Source organism: Petromyzon marinus, chromosome 14, assembly GCF_048934315.1.
Source record: "Petromyzon marinus isolate PM22_M1 ecotype Great Lakes invasive population chromosome 14, UKy_Petmar_22M1.pri1.0, whole genome shotgun sequence".
NCBI classification, from domain to species: Eukaryota; Metazoa; Chordata; class Hyperoartia; order Petromyzontiformes; family Petromyzontidae; genus Petromyzon; species Petromyzon marinus.
The window spans coordinates 13,982,768-14,003,350 of record NC_133680.1 but is presented as its reverse complement, the minus strand read 5'-3'; the positions used below and the strand labels follow the sequence as shown (position 1 = coordinate 14,003,350).

At 42.5% G+C, this 20,583-nt stretch overlaps 2 protein-coding genes across 6 annotated transcripts in view; one reads left to right on the top strand and one right to left on the bottom strand.

Moving 5' to 3' along the window:
- LOC116942296 (E3 ubiquitin-protein ligase MIB2-like) overlaps positions 1-20,583 on the bottom strand; it is a 64,095-nt gene that overhangs the window by 10,860 nt on the left and 32,652 nt on the right. For all 3 annotated transcript variants that reach the window (XM_076067112.1, XM_076067113.1, XM_032954019.2), the window contains exon 20: positions 19,368-19,504. In XM_076067112.1, coding sequence (XP_075923227.1) covers positions 19,368-19,504 — 137 coding nt within the window. The remainder of the gene's footprint in view (positions 1-19,367; positions 19,505-20,583) is intronic.
- LOC116942297 (glycine receptor subunit alpha-2-like) lies at positions 2,803-17,074 on the top strand. 3 transcript variants are annotated; one of them, XM_032954021.2, is made up of 10 exons: positions 2,803-2,928; positions 3,072-3,155; positions 5,318-5,421; positions 7,930-7,997; positions 9,323-9,546; positions 10,374-10,456; positions 12,515-12,652; positions 13,120-13,334; positions 13,995-14,147; positions 16,091-17,074. In XM_032954021.2, exons 2-10 carry the CDS (start codon positions 3,094-3,096, stop codon positions 16,208-16,210), a joined length of 1,167 nt encoding a protein of 388 aa, XP_032809912.2. In that variant the 5' UTR covers positions 2,803-2,928; positions 3,072-3,093; the 3' UTR covers positions 16,211-17,074. The 3 variants fall into 3 exon arrangements, with proteins under 3 accessions (XP_032809912.2, XP_032809911.2, XP_032809913.2); XM_032954020.2 differs by having other exon boundaries at positions 2,806-2,928; positions 16,113-17,074; XM_032954022.2 differs by lacking the exon at positions 16,091-17,074 and adding an exon at positions 14,916-15,017 and having other exon boundaries at positions 2,842-2,928.

Here is a 20,583-nt window from a genome sequence, read left to right as displayed (position 1 = left end):
ACCATGAAGGACCCTCTTGAGAAGCCTTTCAAAACCATCACTTATCCTACATTGCGGGGATCACAAAAAAGATCTCCAAAATCTTGAATAAAGACAAGATCCAGGTCCGTTTCAACACATTACATAAAATCCGTGATCTGGTTCCATCTGTAAAAGATGTGATTCCGGACATACAGTACCCTGGTGTCTACAAACTAAGTTGCCTCTGTGGTAGTAGTTACATTGGAGAAACCAAACGCCCTGGCACGGACCGCATTCGTGAACACAAAGCACACCTTAAACACGGTTGGACCAACACCTCGGCCGTGGCAGATCATTGTTATAATTCAGTAGGCTCACATGACATTGACTTCTCCAAGACAAAGATTATTTGCAAGCCATCTGGCTACCATGAGAGATTAGTTCATGAGGCTATCCACATATACAAACACAGAGACAATTTCAACCGAGAAGATGGATTCTGGCTTAGCAATCATTGGAAGGAGTTGATAAACCATTTCGGGTCTTAATTGATTGTTCACGCTTACGGTGGCTTTCAGACAGCATACATTAATTTTTCGTCTCCCCCCTCCTCTTTTCTGAACAGAGATGGACTCTTCCATCTAAATAAACTGTGAAATCGCTATCTGTGGCGCTAACGTTTAAAAATAAATAAATACAAACCGCCACTTCTTACAAATGTTCATGCCGTTGGTTTTCACACCTGATGATGACTGCTTGTGTTGCAGTCGAAATGTCATGAGAATTTTATTGTTTTATATATATTTTATTATTTTATTGTTTCCCTTCAACGTGACTTTACCGAAAGAACCAAGAATATGAATCACTGCAGTCACGAAAGCTTTAAATCAAAATAGAAGTCTGGTTGAAGTCCAATAAATTATAGTTTATAGGGTGATGGGAAGAGTCATATTGAAGTCTATTGTCTTAAAACATAAGGCACTACTGTATCTATAAAACGTCTGAGTGGCTACTCTGCAAAATGAGCTTGGAGAGGCATTCATTCGTTTGTGGTCTGATCCAGTTGTGGATGCGAATCCCAAATCTGAGAGGACATCGCGCAACACTACCCACAACTTCGACTATTCACGTGCAACAACGTAACCGTCACAACTTCTCTCCTGCAACGTATCACATGCGTAAACAACCTCGACATTAATATAGCTATTGCTGATGCCCCCCACCCTATCACACGAAATAATAATTAAATGATGAACAATTCACATTCTTACGGCAGCGGAAATTCCATACACAATAAACAGGTGTTTTACTTCCTACAGGGTGGCCCTGATTTTATCCACCCGAGAGAGAGGAAGAGCTGAGCCAACTCCTAACTTGGATCTTAACTTCAAAACTTCCAATTACGCACCAATGTCTCTACCAACTGTGACATCTCGCAAGATGAGAAACATTATCTTCTCTGCGATCATATAGCCTACGATACAGGCACTGTATGGTTCATGTATACTAGACATCTGTGTCCAATTCTTCCTACTACCTGCAATTATCCACATTCTGCACAGTGGAATGGTTTCTTATTATCCACATGTTTATCATAGATAGTTACGTGGAAATTCCACCCTATTACCAATGGGATATATGCAATGTCTTGAACATGGTGCTGAAAAAAGAGCCTACGGGATTGATGTGTAATACAAATATGCACTTCATGGGCAGTGAATGGAAGGGTGTTTACATCTCCAATCAAATGTCAATGACGGAGAATCGGAAATCCTTAAGAGTCGCAGCCACCACTCAAGGCAAAATGTCCATCTCCACGCACCCAGGTAGTATAGACATTAAATCTTGACTAGTATAGTATAGACATTGTGGTAATTCACAGCAGATTTCAATATCTAGGCATCTTTTTACATACACTGTAGGTGGAGTTGTGTGGAAAATTCTGATTTCCCACAGGTTAATCCACACGTAATGCCTTGCGCAGCCCTTTTCTCAGAAAATTTTAGATCACAACTCTGATTATCTGTAATTATTCGCAGATGTGAGTTCATTGGCAAATCGACCCTAATATCTGGAATGTTTTTCACAGATATTTAGAGTAAATATGCGGATAACATCTCGGATAATAGGGTCATCGGTGTTAATTCCCCAAATCGCTGAGGGTAAAAGGAATTCTTACTGTAGTTTGTAAAATGATGAGTTAGTGTTGGGGAGTTGTCAAATTGCTGCTATAGCAAATGCAGTCTTGAACTCAAGGCTGGTAGCCACAAGGCCAAGCCAACGCCAAGGCTGGGAGCCTTTACGCAGAGGCGAGTGTCGAGGCCAATGAAAGCCGGATCCTCTAGGTTGAGGCGAGTGTCGAGGCTGGTGCCTCTAAGCCAGACATGGGCAAAGTACGGCCCCCGGGCCGTATACGGCCCGTTGGGCTTTTTAATCCGGCCCGCCGAACTTGTCCAAATATTATTATTAGATTAAATTTTCCCTTCTCCTGTAATGCCCCCATTTCCCCATTAGATAGCGCACTTTGACCAGGAGTTACGACATGTTTTGGTATTGTTCATGTTCGTGCAATTTGTTAAATTGCCTTGCAAATAAATGCTTTGCTACCTGTTAAAGGCCAAATCCTTTCATGTAATGATTTTTACATGTCATTTATATTAGTTCACACAAACACTCCATCCATCTGTTCCTGGCCCGGCCCCTCTGTCAAATTTTAGAACCCATTGTGGCCCGCGAGTCGAAAAATTTGCCCACCCCTGCTCTAAGCCAAATCATGTGACCGAGGTCACACCCCCGAGGGCAAGGTCAAAGACTGGCTCCATAGCAAAAAATAAACAATGAGGCGGCCATGTGTTGGGTTACTTGGCATTGCTGCACACGTCCATACATTCCTCAGCACCGAGTAAAAATACACGGCCCAAATACAACTGCAAGCAGAGAGCTGACATTATCACACGCTTCATAAAGGTTTGTCGGATGAGTACAACCGCGGGACTGAAACGGCTTCGAATGCTTTTGTAATAAAAGCACACATAATGGAAAAGCAAGTGTAACAATGTCTAGCAAATAATTTTGCAGCAGAAGTTTGGATAATTTTGCTTTCCCTGCAGGAAACAAAATACCTCGCCAACCATGGGCCGATGGATTATAAACGCTCTGGCCGTCCTGTGCTTTTTGAGCAGTCATACAACAAGGTATGGTTGGTAAAACACAGAACAAACCAAGGGCTTGCGTCTTTCACAAAGAGAACCTGCATGTCAGCATGATCGTCAACATTATCAACGTCACGTCATCGCACGCTCTATAATTGTTACCGTGAATCTCTGAGTGAACGTTATTTTATTACTAGCGTGTGGTGGGCCTTTATCCAGCAGTGGATTTAAGCACCAAAAAACTACAGTACTAATGTAATTAGAACCGTGTGTATATGTCCGTACGTAATAGATGTGCGTGTAGTGCACGTGTGTTTTACCGTCAAAGGTATTATTGAAAAGTATTATTGTAGAGTACTGTAAAAAGAACGCGAACGGCTTTGCTGTACTTGAGAACTTTAAATAAGTCGAATAAGAGCGGCTTTACGCGGCTTTCACTTAAAACTTTCACTCTCCATACCTTTTTTGACAATCCCGCGATGCAACTTTAATGTGAATGAATGCAAATGTATTTTAACTTTAGTTGTGATATTTAAATTCACTTCTAAGAGCTATGACTTATTAATCACTGAAATAACTGTTAGGATGATTTGGCACTTGCGATATAAAATAAATGATAAAAAAAATACTTGTGTAATTTTGCCTCAAATATAAATCGGCGCTTTAAAAAGTTGTAGATGTTTTTGAAAATTGAGCAAAAAGTTTACGGCTAAAATATATTTGTAATTTATTGTAAATTATATGTTGGAAACTTGACGCGTTAGTGACAGAATGACAGGCGGCCCACAACAACAACAGCCTGTTGTGGGGAGGGGGGCCAGCGGCATCCCAGGACAATCACAGCTGTTCTCTCTCTCGGAAGCGTTCACAGCGTTAATGATGATCATCGGTGAAAAAAGTTGTGCTTTTATTTATTTTTCGTTGTTTGTGTTGTGTGTAGTGCGTGTGTGAGTGGTGTGTCGGGTGTGTGTTGTGAGTCTGTGGTGTGTGTCTGTGTTGTATGTGTTGTGTTTTGTTTGTGTGCGGTGCGTGTGTTCGTCTGTGTTATATAATTTCTTCTATATAAATGTTTTGGCAAGTTTACGCGTTAGTGACAGAATGACAGACAGAATGACACACAGAACTGTGTGTTTGTTATATTATTTTACTTTCATTGTGGAAAAAGTCAGCACTGTACATGAGTGCTGTACTTTTTTTAGTGTTCAAATGCACTGCTGGATGAAGGGCCACCGCAGGCTGTGCGCTTGTCGTGGTTGGATGCGTGACGTCATTACACACGAACGCGGATGTTGTGAAAGAGAACTGACGTCACCGCCCATACGTGCGTGATCGGGGGCGTACATGTTTATGAGGGGCGCACCTCTCTGGTTGGCTGGTTGGTCCCGGTCACGTGACGCACTTCAACCAATCCGTGCCGCGTTAATCACAATGACAGAATGACAGACCTGGGTGTTTATATATTTATGATGCATTTCTATGTCACCCATGGGAGGCCTCGCTGATTGATTTGAGTGAACAAAGGGAATTCCCCGGGAAAGTTTCGGTTCTCAAACAAAGTTGTTAATGATGCAAGAAACAAAAATATTGATCCAACTCATCACATGCGAGACGGACAATATTGACAAGACGGTAAAAACAAAACATGACCCTTGGAGCAATCCCTGGGGAGCGGAGGATCGTTACCCCCCCCCCCCCCACCGTCAAGAGGCAATAGATCCATGGGTGTGGACATTAATAATTGAAGCGTGAATACATGCCACTGGCTTATCGACTTCAACATAAGGATGCCACGGTAGCGAGATGGGAACTACCTCGCCTGGTATACAGGAGGTAGTGGGTTCAAACTTAATCCCAACCCTGATGCCTGCTGTATATTTGAAGTTTGCATGTCTCTCTTCCCGTGGTCGCGTACATTTTTTTCCGGGTCCTCCAGTTTTTCCCTTCACATTTGAAAACATGTGTTTAGAGCATTTGGCTGCTATAAATATCCACGTGACAAAGCTAATTCGTTGAGCTATGTGTGGCCAAGTTGCTTCTGAAAAAGAGCTAGATAGCTCAGTGGGGCCTTACCTGGTAAAACAGAAAATGGCTTAATAGTTTAAAATAAAATAAAAGTTTGTAGTTTAAAGTATTACATCCTAATGGTGAAGTGTGCCTTTGTTACTCTAACAGAATGTATTGAAGTAATATATTAATCATTGCAGAGCTGACTCGACCACAGGTCCAAATCTCTCACCCTCTGAGGTCCTGGACAAGCTCCTGGGTCCATCATCTGGCTACAATCACAGAGTTCGGCCTAACTTTGGAGGTATCTTTGTTGTTTTGTTGTGTTTATTTGTGACAATACTATGAGGTGGTAAATATACACCAAGGGAAGTGTATATTACAGTATAGAGACACATCATCACAACTGTTTGGTAGGATGCAGCGAAATGTGTTTGTGGAAAGAGAATCGCAGTGACGGTGTAATCTGGATTAAGAAACAATGTTGTCCCTCTAGATCAAAGGTTTTTAACCTTTACTGCAGCCTTGCACCCCTTTGGTTCTCAATGGTTAAAACAGGTACAATGTTAATATGTCCGTCCACTTCACAAAGGGTGCACTAAAGATGATCCAAATAACTACCGACCTATCTCACTTTTGTCCCCGTTGATGATAGTTTTTGAAAAATGATTGACCTACCAAATTATCAGTTTCCTGTCCACCAACAATCTACTACTGTACATCTAAAACAATCTGGGTTTCCGAAGAAAATACAGCACCACATCTGCTGCATTAGATTCTCTGAATCACATGTACAGTAGCCTTGATAATACACAGTACTTTGCCTGTCTTTTTCTAGACCTGTCCAAAGCTTTTGATACAGTAGACCATAACACCCTACTTAGTAAACTAAGTTGCCTCGGTTTTTCCGAAAACGCAGTAAAATGGTTACAAAATTACCTCTTTTCTCGCACCCAAACTGTATTCACAGATGGTTGGAGGTCAAACAGTGTCAAGATAACAAAAGGGGTTCCACAGGGTTCCATCCTCGGCCCCCTTTTGTCCTCTCTTTATGTCAATGACTTGGGCACTGACCTGGATCATTCCAGGGTAAATCTTTTTTGCAGATGGCACGATACTGATTACTGCTGGCCGCTCTCCGGATGACGTGATTGCTAAGCTCCAGGGTGATTTCAACAAACTACATCAGCTAGTTGCTCTTAAACTAGTCCTGAATACCTCCAAAACCAAGGTGCTATGCTTCTCACCAGGACTAAAGCAGGAAGTTATTTTTCCCCAATTACATTCCTTAAATAATTATCAAATAGAGCAAGTCAAGATCTATAAGTATCTTGGGGTCATCCTGGATTCAATACTGAATTTTGAAGATCACATTGATTATATTGGTAAAAAGACAAAAATAAAAATTGGTTTTCTGTATCGACACAAGCACTGCTTCCCCCCAATGTTCCGTTTGGAATTGATAAAAGCTATCATACTGCCTCTACTTGACTACTGTGACATCGTGTATAAATCAGCCCCAAGTACTGTACTGAAGAAGCTTGATTCCATCTATCACTTGGCCTTAAGATTTACATTGAACTGCCCATATAGGACTCACCACTGTGATCTCTACATTAGGTCAAACTTAACATCTCTTAATGTTCGACGGCTTGTGTACCAGATCTTATTTATTCACGATGTACTTACAAAAAAATCCGCAGACTACCTGCTGGATCTCCTCTCTGTCAAAGAACAAATTTTACCTCAGGTCTTCGCTCATTTACCAGCTTCACATTCCCTATTGCCGTACAAAAACTGGAGGAAGGGCCTTTGCTATTGATGCCCCCAGGGTCTGGAATACTATTGCCAATAAACTGCAACTTGAATCGCTACCAATGAGATCTTCTCTCAAAACTCCTCTAGAGGAGTTGTACACCCCTAGCTGTAGCTGCTATTCATTGGTGTAAAATAAAATAAAATGTTTCGCTCCGGATGACGCTTCAAAGTATTATCTGTATTTTGATTTAGCATGCTGATCTTAAAGGTGCATTGAAAAATTTGATACTCCGACTGATGCTTCTGTTGTTGTGGAGTAACTCATGCAGCCAGCTATGGCTCTAGGATTTGGTGTTACATGTTATTTATGTAGTTTATTGTAAAAATTCGGTCACAGTCCCTGTGATCACTGTTACGTTGCAATTATGGATTTATTTTTTGGTGATTTCGAAAACGTTTTTTGGTTTGGACATGTTTGTTTTGTTGTAGTACGGAGTTAGACTGATGGCCTTAATCTAAGTTTTCTTGTGGTTGTTGTTGTTTGACTTGCATCCCACTGGGATTTTTTGCACACAGCGTTGGTCTACGGTGCTTTTTTCAGGAATATTTTGCAGTTTTTTTCATGGATTTTGTTTGCACAGTCACATAGTCACTTTAAGATGTTTTTCTTGTCCGTGTTTTTGTTTTTTTGTTTGTGGTTGCACCCGATTCAAGAGCCGAATGGCTCACAGGGCTATATCAAAATAAATAAACTGAAAAAATAAATACACAGGGGTTTGATTGAACAGAATAGTTGTACTTACGTGCCCGTGCTTAATTTGTCTTTTGATAATTTACCTTCTAAAAAACATCTGGCCATGTCTCGCACCCCCAGAAAGGGCATCTCGCACCCTCAGGAGGAGCGTGCACCCTGGGTTTTATTAACAACCACTGCTCCAGATGAAAACGTCAACATTGGAGCGTTCTGTGTTTGAAGCGTTAAACACGCCTGTGAGGTGAACTCACGCAGGCATTACGAGTTCGTGACATCTTTTATCTGCGTGCTGACTTGCAGGGCCCGCAGTCAACGTCTCCTGTGGAGTCTTCATCAGGAGTTTTGGGTCCATTCAAGAGGCCACCTCGGTAAGTGCCACTAACGCGTTAACCCAAAGGAAAACATCACAAGCCACCCCCACAACTATGACCTAATTCGTTCCTGGACAACGGTCGCAAGTCCAGCAGTCATAAGTCGGGGGTCACCTGTACCTTCATCAATAGTCAAATAGAGTACTGTTCCAATTAATTGATTGTTTCTCACTGCAAGCCTGCAGTCGAGACTCAAGCACAATATTGAGTCTTAAGTTAACATTGAAGGCAATTTTTTTTTTATCGAAAATTAATGCTTGTATTTTACAGTATCATTGTGGAAATTAAGTCTTTAAAAAATACTTCAAGTTTATTTTGAAGATTAATGGTTGCATGTTATAAAATAACACGTTGTTAAATCTTGACTTAAAGCTTTCGTGACTGCAGGAATTCATATTCTTTGGGTCTTTCGGTAAAGTCAAGTAGATAGAAAAATAATAACAATAAAATACTAAAATTAAAATGAAGTGAATAAAAAATAATAAAAATATCACGTTTCGATCGCAACACAAGCAATCGTCATCAGGAGAAAAAAAAAGATTGCTTGTATTGCGATCAAAACGTCGTGATATTTGTATTCACTTAATTATTATTTTTTTATTTTATTGTTATAATTTTTTCTCTCTACGTGACTTTACCGAAAGACCCAAAGAATATAACACGTTATATTCTTAGTTTTTTCGGTAAAGTCACGTTGAAGAGAAACAACAAAATAACAAAATATATATAAAACAATAAAAAATTCTCACGACGTTTCGACCATAACTCAAACGGTCATCATAAATTTATGCAAACCGACACACCTGATGATGACCGTTTGAGTTATGGTCGAAACGTCGTGAGAATTTTTTATTGTTTTATATATATTTTGTTATTTTGTTGTTTCTCTTCAACGTGACTTTACCGAAAAAACTAAGAATATGAATTACTGCAGTCACGAAAGCTTTAAATCAAAATTTAATATAACACGTTGTTCTAAAGTACATTCAAAGAGAAGACTGTAGCGATGATACCCCTGAGGAGGTTTATTGAATGGTCCCAAAACTGAAATATTTGGCCAACACCGATTACATTGCAGAGTTACGTTATTAGCAATGGGAGGAGGAGACCCGGAGGAAACCCACTGCAGAATAGGGGGAGAACGCACAATCTGTGCACAAAAAATGCATCCAAGTTGGGAATTGAACCCAAGATATTCTTGCTGTGAGCCATGCTTGTTGAGAACACTAAACGAGCATTTGTTACATTCGTGGTGACAGTCATGATAAGGTTGAGGATGGTCAGCAATGATTAACGATGACCATGAAATATGTCTCCACCAGGACTATCGCATGACAGTCTACCTGCGACAGAGGTGGACTGACCCACGGCTGGCTTACAGCCACTACCCTGTACCCTTACTGCATCTCGACCAGTCCAACATCAAGCACATCTGGAAGCCTGACCTCTTCTTTGACAACGAGAAGAGTGCGCACTTTCACGAAATCACGACTGACAACAAGATGCTGAGGATCGCCAACAATGGCGTCGTTGACTATGCCATGAGGTCTGCAAGCACAACATTCGCACCGACACCGCTAGCTGGGGCTAGCTGGAGTGGTATGCAGTGGTAGAACGAGGGAACAACAGAGTATGACAATTATGATGGTGAAGTGGCACCACAAAAGGACACAAGCACATTGCCATAAAGTGGTCTTTGTAATGAACACGGGAGTAAAGAGCTGTATAAGTAACACAGCAATCACTCATCGTCATCATTAGCCGTGATCAAACCACTGGTGGATGAAGGCCGCCCAAGCTGCCACCACCTCTCACAATCTTGCGATGCCATGAGGTCTGCAATATTGTGAGAGGTGGTGGCACCTGCACATGAACTGATCATATCGCCCCTTCTCCGAGGTGGGTGGCCGCTTGGATGTGATCCTTTCCTATGGCTGCCAATCCGTAATAATTTTTAACCAATGTCTATCGTCCCTTCTAGCCCTATATAGCTCCTTTACAGAAGTAACCTGGCCACAAATGATAGTCAGTGGCATATCACGTCAAAATTTATAGCAGCCAAATATCCGGATAAATATCCACGCGACCACGAGGAGGGAGACATGCAACTCCAAAAATACAGCAGGCATCAAGGTCAGGATCGATTCCACAAACTCCTGTATACAAGGCGAGGTAGTTAACATCTCGCCACCAAGGTGCCCCTTCTGTTCCTGCTTCTGTCTCGATATAATTCCAAGGATGCTTAGCATTCACTGTTAGAGGTCAAAATAGGTGTCTGCAAAATGGTGAAAACCCCATAATTACTAGGGAATCATTGCACACTCACTACTGTGGACATGCCCTCCTTACTTGATGTGTGCTGTCTCAATACAGGCTCACGCTTACCCTCTCCTGTCCAATGGACCTGCATAACTTCCCCATGGACACACAGATGTGCTCCATGTACCTGGAAAGCTGTACGTAACATTCCACGTACAATATCTAGATTCACTTTACATCACATGTTATTTGAACATTTTCTTTGGAATCATCATTATCAGCCATGTTCTGTCCGCTGCTGGATAAAGGCTTCCCCCACGTCATCCCCATGCCTCACGGGTCCTGTAATGCAGTAGCTGATCTCGCCACTCTATCTCTTTGGGGTCTGTTTCCTCCTTTGTCTGCCATTCTGTCACCAGGCTCATCCATCGGCCATCAATCTTTTTTGCGACGTGCCCTGTTCAAGCCAAATTATTTTCATTAACGGTCTATAAGATCTTGAATTGAAACTTTCGTGACTGCAGGAATCCATACTCTTTGGTTCTTTCGGTAAAGTCACGTAGGTAGAAAAATAATAGATCACGACGTTTCGATCGCAACACAAGCCACCGTCTTCAGGTGGGACAACCACAGCAAGAAAACTGCTGAAGTAGGCGAGAGATCTGCCTTGGCACGAGGTTATACAGGACTCGACAGGGGGGGAGAGAGAAGGCAGGGTGGAGGAGGTGGGGCAGGAAGTGGACCCCGCGGCAGCACCCGGGTCACTGGAGTAAAGTGGACCACCACGGCAGCACTGGAGAGATCGGCTGCAGGGGGGGAAAGAGAAGGGGGGGGGGGGAGAAGGAGGCAGGGCAGAAAGTGGACCCCGAATTTGTTCTGTGATCCACCTTACTATTTCTGTCTCTCAGCATGTATCTCTCCATGCTAATTTGAATATTTTTCTGATTGTATTCCATGTTATGTGTCAAAGTCCATGTTTCTGATACGTCGTGGCAGCTGATGTGCACTGATTGAAAAATGTCTTCTTTAGGTACATTGGTATGCTGCTTTTTTGGTAAAGTTTAATTTTGCAAAATAACCCCATCCTACTTTCAGAGGAGGGAAGCAGCAAAAAGTAAGTTCGTAAATGATAAATCTCAAACAGCAGACTTCTTAGAGAGCAATATAGAACCATAACATACGTAGGTATGTATATTGATCTTCTTTCGCACTGTAAGTAGCCAACAGCGCTAATCGGAGATGCGAACAGCGCTACTTGGAGGTGCGGAATGCACTGTCTGTTTCAAATAAAAAATCTGTTGACTAAGATAACCAAAAACTATTCAAAAGCCAGCCAACAATGAGAAGAAGATTGTTTTATAAAACATGCTGATACCATTTACCACATCTATACTACCAATTACATTCCAGAAAAGACAAATTAAAATTAAATCCCATCATTGACAGCTTTTTGGGGATTATTTGCAGTCCTCAATGGAGCTCTGGGCTATGTTTATGCATCCAAGTCACAAGTGATAAAATACGTGACAAGACACACAGGCGTCCTAGCTGCTCCTCCACGCATTATCTGGTGGGGGAAGAAGATGATGAGCCGATATCTTGTGCCAAGACAGAGAGGCAACAGTTCAGGCACCCCGTGCAGTGTCATTGTAGCCACCGCAAGATCGAAATTAAACAAAACTTTTTTTATTTAACAAGTTAAGGCCCACTGAGCGACACAGTTCTTTTTCAGAAGCGACCTGACCACAAATCATGGCTCAACGAAGTGGCTTATCAAGTGGAAATGTATCGCAGCCAAATACTCGAATTTTGCGTGTTGATTTTAAATGTGGAGGGAAAAACCAGAAGGCCTGGAAAAAAATCCACGCGGCCACGGGGAGAACATGTAAACTCCAAATATACAGCAGGCGTCAGGGTCTGGATTGAACCCACAACCTCCTGTATTCCAGGCGAGGTAGTTAACATCTCACCACGGGCCCGACATAGGGGAGTGCGCGACTGCAGCGTAAGAGCAGTCGCAGTGGAGTTTTACCATCTCCCATACAAATTGTCCGCTAAATCTTCAACAAGAGATGCAAGCCCCACATTTCCTACGAACAAACAGTTTTCACGGATAAAAGGATGAAACGCATGGGGGCGCTGTGCTGTATTTCTCAACACACGTACGTGCTGAATAGGGTTCGTGTGGTAAATTTTGGTCACCAATATAACTTCGCGTACCGTTTGTGAACTTCTCAATTTTCACGACGCCGCAGTCGGCTACACTACAGCGGACATCGTCTTCCACTGGAACGGACCTACGCCCGTGTCTCTTTTTGAAGGACTCACGCTTCCACAATTTGTGCTCAGCAACAAAATAAGCACTGGCTCCTGCACAAAGACTTACAGCACCGGTACGGTCAGCACCCAGAGTGGAACGCTTGGACACCCACCACCACCACCACCTCTCATTGTGGATTGGGGAGGCAGAGGGAAAACTGTCGAGTGACTAATAATTTCTTCATCGTTAGGAACTAAAGTGTTTCTAAATATAAAGCCTTATGAGACACGTGTTTCTGTACGTGTTAATCGAGTAATTATGTTACTAAGTTATATTTAATTCCCAATTCTAAGACGTAACATTTCTACACAATGCTTCTCCATGCATGTCTCTGCATTTTTTTCTTTAAATGCTTTTCAAGTGTGGCTTTGTATGCCGTGCTCGCTTGATCCGAGTTTTCCCTTAAAACAGGCCCTTTCAGGCTTGATAGGCTTTTAGCTAAAGTAAAAGGATATGTTAACAGAAGAGGCAGAGCATTTCATGTTCTATTAAGTCTAACATAGGGTTAGCATAACAGTGGCGCTTCTATTTTTCCCACAGGTTCATTTACATGCATTTTCGCAAAGTTTACTCTGCACCGTGAGATGGGCTTCTACCTGATCCAACTCTACGTGCCCAGCATTCTCATCGTCATCCTCTCCTGGGTCTCATTCTGGATAAACATGGAGGCAGCCCCGGCCCGTGTGGCGCTGGGGATCACCACAGTCCTCACCTTGACCACACAGAGCACGGGGGCCAGAGCGTCACTGCCTAAGGTCACCGGAAAAATCCTCAGTGTCACAAACCTCACCACACCCCACAACAGCGACGGTCCCACGGATATAACTCTGACCATCACGCGAACTCCGGTCATCCTCGCAGCAGTGGCGTTCGGCTGGCCATCAAACAAGCATGGTCACATCGCGCAGCATTCAAATGTGCTTCTGCGGCCATCTGGAACGCTCTTCCTTCCGATATTAGGAAGCCAACTGGAGCGATGCACTTCTAAATAATTTAGATTGAAAACAAATTTCTTAATGACTGATCTGTGTTTAGATTGTTGTCCTTTCGCATAGTTGGCTGCATACGGTATGAAGGAAGCTCAACGGACATACATATATACATCATCAGTACAATTCTATAGAGTAATGGTAAGAGTTTAGATTTGAAGTTTTCGGGACTGCAGGGATCCATACTCTTTGGTTCTTTCGGTAAAGTCACGTGTGGTTTTCGCACCTGATGATGATTACTTGTGTTGATCGAAACGTCGTGATTTAATGTTATTTTAATTTATTTAATACCTACGTGACTTTACCGAAAGAACCAAAGAGTAGTGGTAAGAGTTTTCCATGTTTTATCTCTTAACGATAAGACCCCTGTTTAGCATTTTAACATGGGCACTCATTATGACTTTTGTGCCACTGCTGCTGCTGCAGGTCTCCTACATCAAAGCGATGGACATTTGGATGGCGACGTGCCTGCTCTTCGTGTTCGCCGCGCTGCTGGAGTACGCCGCAGTGAATGTAACATCCAGGCAGAGCCAGGGGTTCATGAAGAAGGGCAGAGGGAACCAGAAGCCCATCGACCTGGTGAGTTCTCACACTCAGGTACACATGCTCTGCTTTTCTTCACGTACTCTAGCCAGTGTGCAGTTACAGTATTCGACAAAGCCCACCCCGCCTTTCTATCCACGGCATGATTTAACACAAGGCATTTGGGTACAATCCTATTTGGGTAAAATAATACTTGGCAAGATAGATTTTAAATGGGCATCTAAATGTAACAAGAATGCTACTTAAAGTTTGATTGCGTTAGCAACTAAGATAGAAAGTTAAAATGCCGTAAACCATCGGCTCTGTACCTGCCGAAGGACAGCCATAGCTCTTCACTCTGCACTCGCTTGATGCCGCTTAATCACAGCGTTCTTTATTTCCATCGTCATCAGAAACATGCGACTCACTTTCCTGAATTATCTGGACCCTTTGTATCGCATCACAGAGCCATATGGCCCACCAGCCTCCAGGTGGCATGCAGTGAACGTATACAGTGCACAAGAGACACATAGGCGGTTGACAAAATCTCATAGAGTGTTAAACACAGAAAGGTGCATGTGTAATTTTTTTAAGTACATTTTTTGATCCTATGTTAAATCTGTTTTTTTTACACAGCTTGTGCGTAAAAAAATGTAAAACATACTTTAGACAGTGTGATTAGTTCCTGTGAGCGAAAATTTAACTTAACCAATAACAGGGCACCTTTATATTTTTATAATTTTATTGTTTCCCTTCTACGTGACTTTACCGAAATAACCTAGAATATAACAGGGCACCTGTTAATGTGAATCTGCATGCAATTAGAACATGGTGGGCAGTGTTGCTGCTGAAGTAACGACAAGGATATATATAAAGGCAAGGCTATTCACGACAGCATTCTGCAATTCATGAATTGCAATACCGTCAACACGCGCACACACGTGTTGACACACCAACAACAACAACCGCCATTCACAGCGAAGTGATGGTGACATCACCATGGTGCCTGTGCCATGCGTATGTGCTGACATTCATACATGTGCTAACATGCATACACACGCTGGAACACACTGATACCACAGCAATCACCGCCATTCGCCACGACGTGACGGTGATTGTGTGCTGACGTCATGGTCCAAATTTGTAAAAAATACCCTCATTAAACATGCTCCAGGCCACTCTTGAAAATGAGACATTGGCTCTCGAGTTCTCACCCGGGTGAGAACTCTAGAGACAATGAGACTATCCTCTTGTCTCTCGAGTTCTCACCTGGGTGAGACAAAATGACCTTGCAACTGGATAAGCACACACACACAGACTATTGGGGCAAGTGGTGTTTTTTTACGACACATTTTTAACAGTGAAACAAATAAAAGGTTTGAATATTACAAAATATAGCAAATGATCACAAAGTGTTAAAATCTCATCCATAATATGTATAACTAATGTGTAACATGTATAAACAAAATTGTATTTTTTTAAGCGTCTAAACTTTTTTAAAAAGTGCAATTTCTTGGCCCTTTTTGAGGTTCTGGAAATTTCTTGTAGCTGAAAATGATAACGACTTTTTGCCCTTAGTCAATGCACTGCTGGATGAAGGCCACCCCATGCCATGTTGATGTTGGGGGTTGTTTGACCATACCTGACGCTGGCCAGTGCGTGTTGGTGAAGGTGGTGGTCCAGGACAGGTTCAGATATCACTCGCTGCTGATGTTCGCTGTGGCTAAATTAGGACGGAGTTCGCTAGGTTCACAGTACAGGGCACGAACCACTGCGGCACCAATCCCTTCAACTAAAATAAATAACAAATGTATTTTACCATCACAATTTTTACACTGAATGGTCTTCTTCCTGTCAGTGACAGTAAAAAAGCCTGTTATTGTTTGTATGTAATATGTTAGATATGGTTTAAGGGGTGACATTAATAAAGCAAAATATTCGTGTATTTATTTCTGCAAAGCCAGTGTGTGTTGCCAATGTGCTTTGCATTTTTTCTGCAGCAAGCCCTTATTATCATTGCAGGAAACCAAAGAAAAGATGCGGAAAAAGTATGTTGCCTGTGCTCAAACCATCGACAATATCTCAAGACTGTTTTTCCCAATTTCATTCCTCATCTTTAACGTCGTTTACTGGTTCGCCTTCAAAGTGATGCTCAAACGGGAAGTTTAAGGATCACGTCCACTCATTTAGAAATGTGCATGTGGGGCCCATCGAGTAGAAACTATAACACACTATCCCTTTACATGCCATGCTAAACTGTGAGACCGAGTCATTCTAAAGTCCATGACTCACGTTCTGAAAAGTTACATCCTCTGGTATAGTATTTGCAGCAGTTAATAAAAAAAGGTTTCGAAACTCAAAACGTTTCGTCATGTGCTTTTGAGTGAAGAGCAGTGCTCAGCTTAATTTCTTAACCACGATCAGTACAGTAGAAATGTATGATTCCATGTTGATATGGGGGGGACCATATTTACGGATGCTGCAATCTGCGAGGTTTAGATAAAATAATCGGCAGACATCTCACATCGATGCAGTGTGCCGAGGACTATGGGAGGAAGTGCCTACACAATTCCATTAATCCAGCAGTAGGCAATGAAGGCTGTGCCATACACGGATGATCCTCAAAAAGACTACAACTGGTGAATGGTTGTCCCATTGTCCTACTGCTGCTGGCGAGATGTTAACTACCTCGCCTGGTTACCAGGAGGTCATGGGTTCGATTCCGACCCTGACACCTACTGTATATTTGGAGTTGACATGTTATCTCCCTGTGGTCCCTCTTCAGGAGGCTGGAGTAGGGGTCTGAGTGCGGGTAAAGGGCTTTCCCGTGAAGCTATGCTTAGTCTGGGTCTCCTTGTGTGTCAAGTGTTCAATGTTATCGTATGGCTTTAACTTGTTCTGCCTCCAAGGCAGAACAAGTTAACAAATTCCTGTAATGTGAGTTACCCTGAATAAAGTTCAACCCAGTCGGGCCCCACGTACGAGGTAACTTTTGGAGGTGGCTTCTTGAGTGATTGGACTTGAACAAGGGTACACACAAAGTATGTGTGGGCTGCGAGGGGGGGAGGCTATCACATGGTGATGTCACGAGACATGCAGGAGATTATGGCAGGAGCGATCTAATGGTCACAATGGCAACTTTTGCTGATATATAGATTACCTTTTGCACGTATTGTTACTCTGCTTTGGGACGTTTAACCTGAATGGGTAATATCAGTGGAGATAACTTGTGTGACATTCCTTGGAGGGTTGATGTAATTAAGGCAATTACATTATAAAAATTAAATGTTGCGTTTATAAAACACTAGCGGTAAGTACCCGGCGTTGCCTGGCGAAAAGACAGACACACATATCGACGCACACACACACATACATAGACTCACACACACATGGACCTACACAGACATATGGACTTACACACATATTGACGCACACACACACACATGGACTCTCACACACATACACACATTGCTGTACACACATCGACTGACACACATCGACTCACACACAAGCACACACATCGACTCACATACGCGCATAGAGCCACACACACATGGACTGACACACACACACATGGACTTACGCACACACACATGTACGTACACAAACACACATGCACTCACACGCACACATGGACCTACACACACGCAAAAAAATGGACTTACACTGGCTCACATGGAGCCACGCACACACAGCGACTAACACACACGCATATCGACTCTCACACACAGACACATCGACTCGCACACACACACATTGACTTACACACACACACATCACCGCAGACACGCACATCGACTCGCACGCACACATGGACGTAGACACATGCATTATTATTCTTAAAATAAGTAACTTAATTTAAAATTCGTAGTTGTCTACACACACACACCACGCACACACATTGACTAACACAAACATCGACTTACGCATACACACATCAACGATAAGCACTGCTATCACTACAGCAGTGCATACCGACTGTGGTGGTACCTGGTATGATTGCAGCAGTGCCTACTGACTGTGATGGTCCCTGCTATGATAACAGCAGTGCATACTGTGGTGGTACCTGCTTTCACTACCGCAGTGCATAGCGACTGTGGTGGTGCCTGCTATAACTACAGCAGTGCATAGCGACTTTGGTGGGACCTGCTTTCACTACAGCAGTGCATCCTGACTATGGTGGTACCTGCTATGATAACAGCAGTGCATACTGTGGCGGTACATGCTTTGACAACAGAAGTGCATACTGAATGTGGTACCTGCTTTCACTACAGCAGTGCATACTGTGGTGGTACCTGGTATGATTACAGCAGTGCATACTGACTGTGGTGGAACCTGCTATCACAACAGTAGTACATGCTGACTCTATAGCAGTATATATCGACTCTATAGCACAAACCACGAACCTGATAGAGTAGCGTTGTGAGGCCTAGTCCCGTGTAGAGCCCCCGGCCTTGCCTAGATTGCCCAGCCGGTAAGCTGGGGGCTGGGCCGCTACCCCCCCCACCATCCCCCCGGCCGCGCAACAATAATTCTAAGCACTATATTAATATGTCCGGACTCTATAGTAGTAACTGTACGCATCAGGGTGGGGGGGGGGGAGAAGAGGACATCACACAGTGAAGAATGTACCTCAGCATTGTGTATTTTTGTAGCATTTTAACGCGAAAGAAAAATTCCCCCTCACCCCCATCGAACGCGTGTGACTTGGCATGGTCCGTCCCTCCCACCAAAAATTCGTGAGTTGGTATGGCCGAGGGCTGGCAAAAATAATTAAATAAAGAAAAATCGCACAAAATCGCTAATTTAAGTGGTTTAAAGGTGACGGACGTGAACAAGGAATAGCGCTTGCCAACCGCGGGTCTTACGGCATGGTACCTGGCTAATTTTTTTAACGTAATCCCACCGTTTGAGCCAAATCCCTTGCAAGCGCATGAACACACACAGACAGACATAGAGACAAAAAATGACATTCATATATAAGAAGATAAAAGTCAAGCATTCATGCTCAAATGAGCTCTCATCTCTGTTTATGGCCCGAGCAAGGAGTGGAAATGGTCTCATAAATTATTATTGGCATACAATGAGTGAATAGAACGTATGTATGTATTTTGAACTTCTTCTGCACCATATGTAGACAATTATGTGGGGGGAAGACAATAAACAAAACACAAAAATAATGTGTGCACTTGTTATGTTTCTCTAACAAACTAGTTAATAATGTTACATTTTAGTTCTTAGTTTCTAAAAGAGAAAAGGCTCACACCGGCTCTGTACCTGCTGAAGGACAGCCACAGCTCTTCATTCTGCACTCGCTTGATGCGCTTAATCACAGCATTCTTTATTTCCATCGTCTTCAGGAACATGCGGCTCACTTTCCTGAATTCACTGGACCCGTTGTGTAGTTCCACAATCTGTGACAACGTTGGACACGTGTTAAATCACAAGCGTACACTGACAGTTTTACACTCAAGAATAACATTTGGTAATTACCCAAATATACAAAATATTGTTTTAAAATGTACTGCTGGGTAGTTCCATTCAGCATTACTTGAAATAAAAATCTATATGTATAGATTTTTTTGTTCCAGGATCATATTCCATTCATTCTGTAGGAAAACAATGGCTCTGAAAGATGACTTCACGTAACTATTTCTGAGGTTCCCGCAATAGGCATATTTATGCACACTTAGGAGCAAATCTTTAGCATGCCCTCAAAAGTTGGTTATTGTTAAGTAAATCAGATTTCTTGAATTCTCAGAGCTAGAATAAGCCAAAAAAGTTAAATATGAATTTAATGTGATGGGTTTATTATCATCCATATAGTTTTCCTGTATTTATGACCAGGTAAGAGCCCATTGAGACTAGGAGTCTCGTTTTCAAGGGAGACCTAGGTGAAATAACTACATTATAACAGCAAAGATTCTACTGCAACAAGACATAGAATTAGATATCATAATCAGCAAATACGTTTTCATGGAATAAATGAAAATACAGATCTAGACATCTTAGCAGCATACATCATAAGTAATTAAATTGAGAATTAAATTCCGTAAGCCGTAAACATGAATGACAATCAGGTTATAACTTGCCATCAATAAACGTGTAGAGTTGAACAAAATGAAAAGCGTACAAAACGAGATTTAAATGTAATGCATGTAAACAAGATCTAACGCGGAGACAAACAAGTAAACAAGATCTAACACATAGACAACCAACAGCAAAAAAAAACCCGAGTTTAAAGTGAAATACACTGATATAATTTGAAATAAAATTCAAATGCGAGATGGCAAAATGGGATTACATTACATATGTAGTGACTGTGAATGTCGCTCTGTGGTACCGGGCTTGCGAAGCCACGGCAGATAATATGTTGTCATTATGTGCAGCCCGGTTACTGGGCGTAGTACCAGCCCTAGCGGGGCTTGGGTGAGCGCTGGTCAGCGCGGGGGCACCACGTATAGTGTGTGGTGCGGGCTCCCGGTGAGGGAGC

Coding starts and splice junctions, on each gene's coding strand:
- LOC116942297 (XM_032954020.2), top strand. CDS start 3,094: ATGGGCCGATGGATTATAAACGCTCTGGCCGTCCTGTGCTTTTTGAGC. Junction 3,156..5,317: donor TTGAGCAGTCATACAACAAG/GTATGGTTGGTA, acceptor TAATCATTGCAG/AGCTGACTCGACCACAGGTC. Junction 7,998..9,322: donor CCATTCAAGAGGCCACCTCG/GTAAGTGCCACT, acceptor TGTCTCCACCAG/GACTATCGCATGACAGTCTA.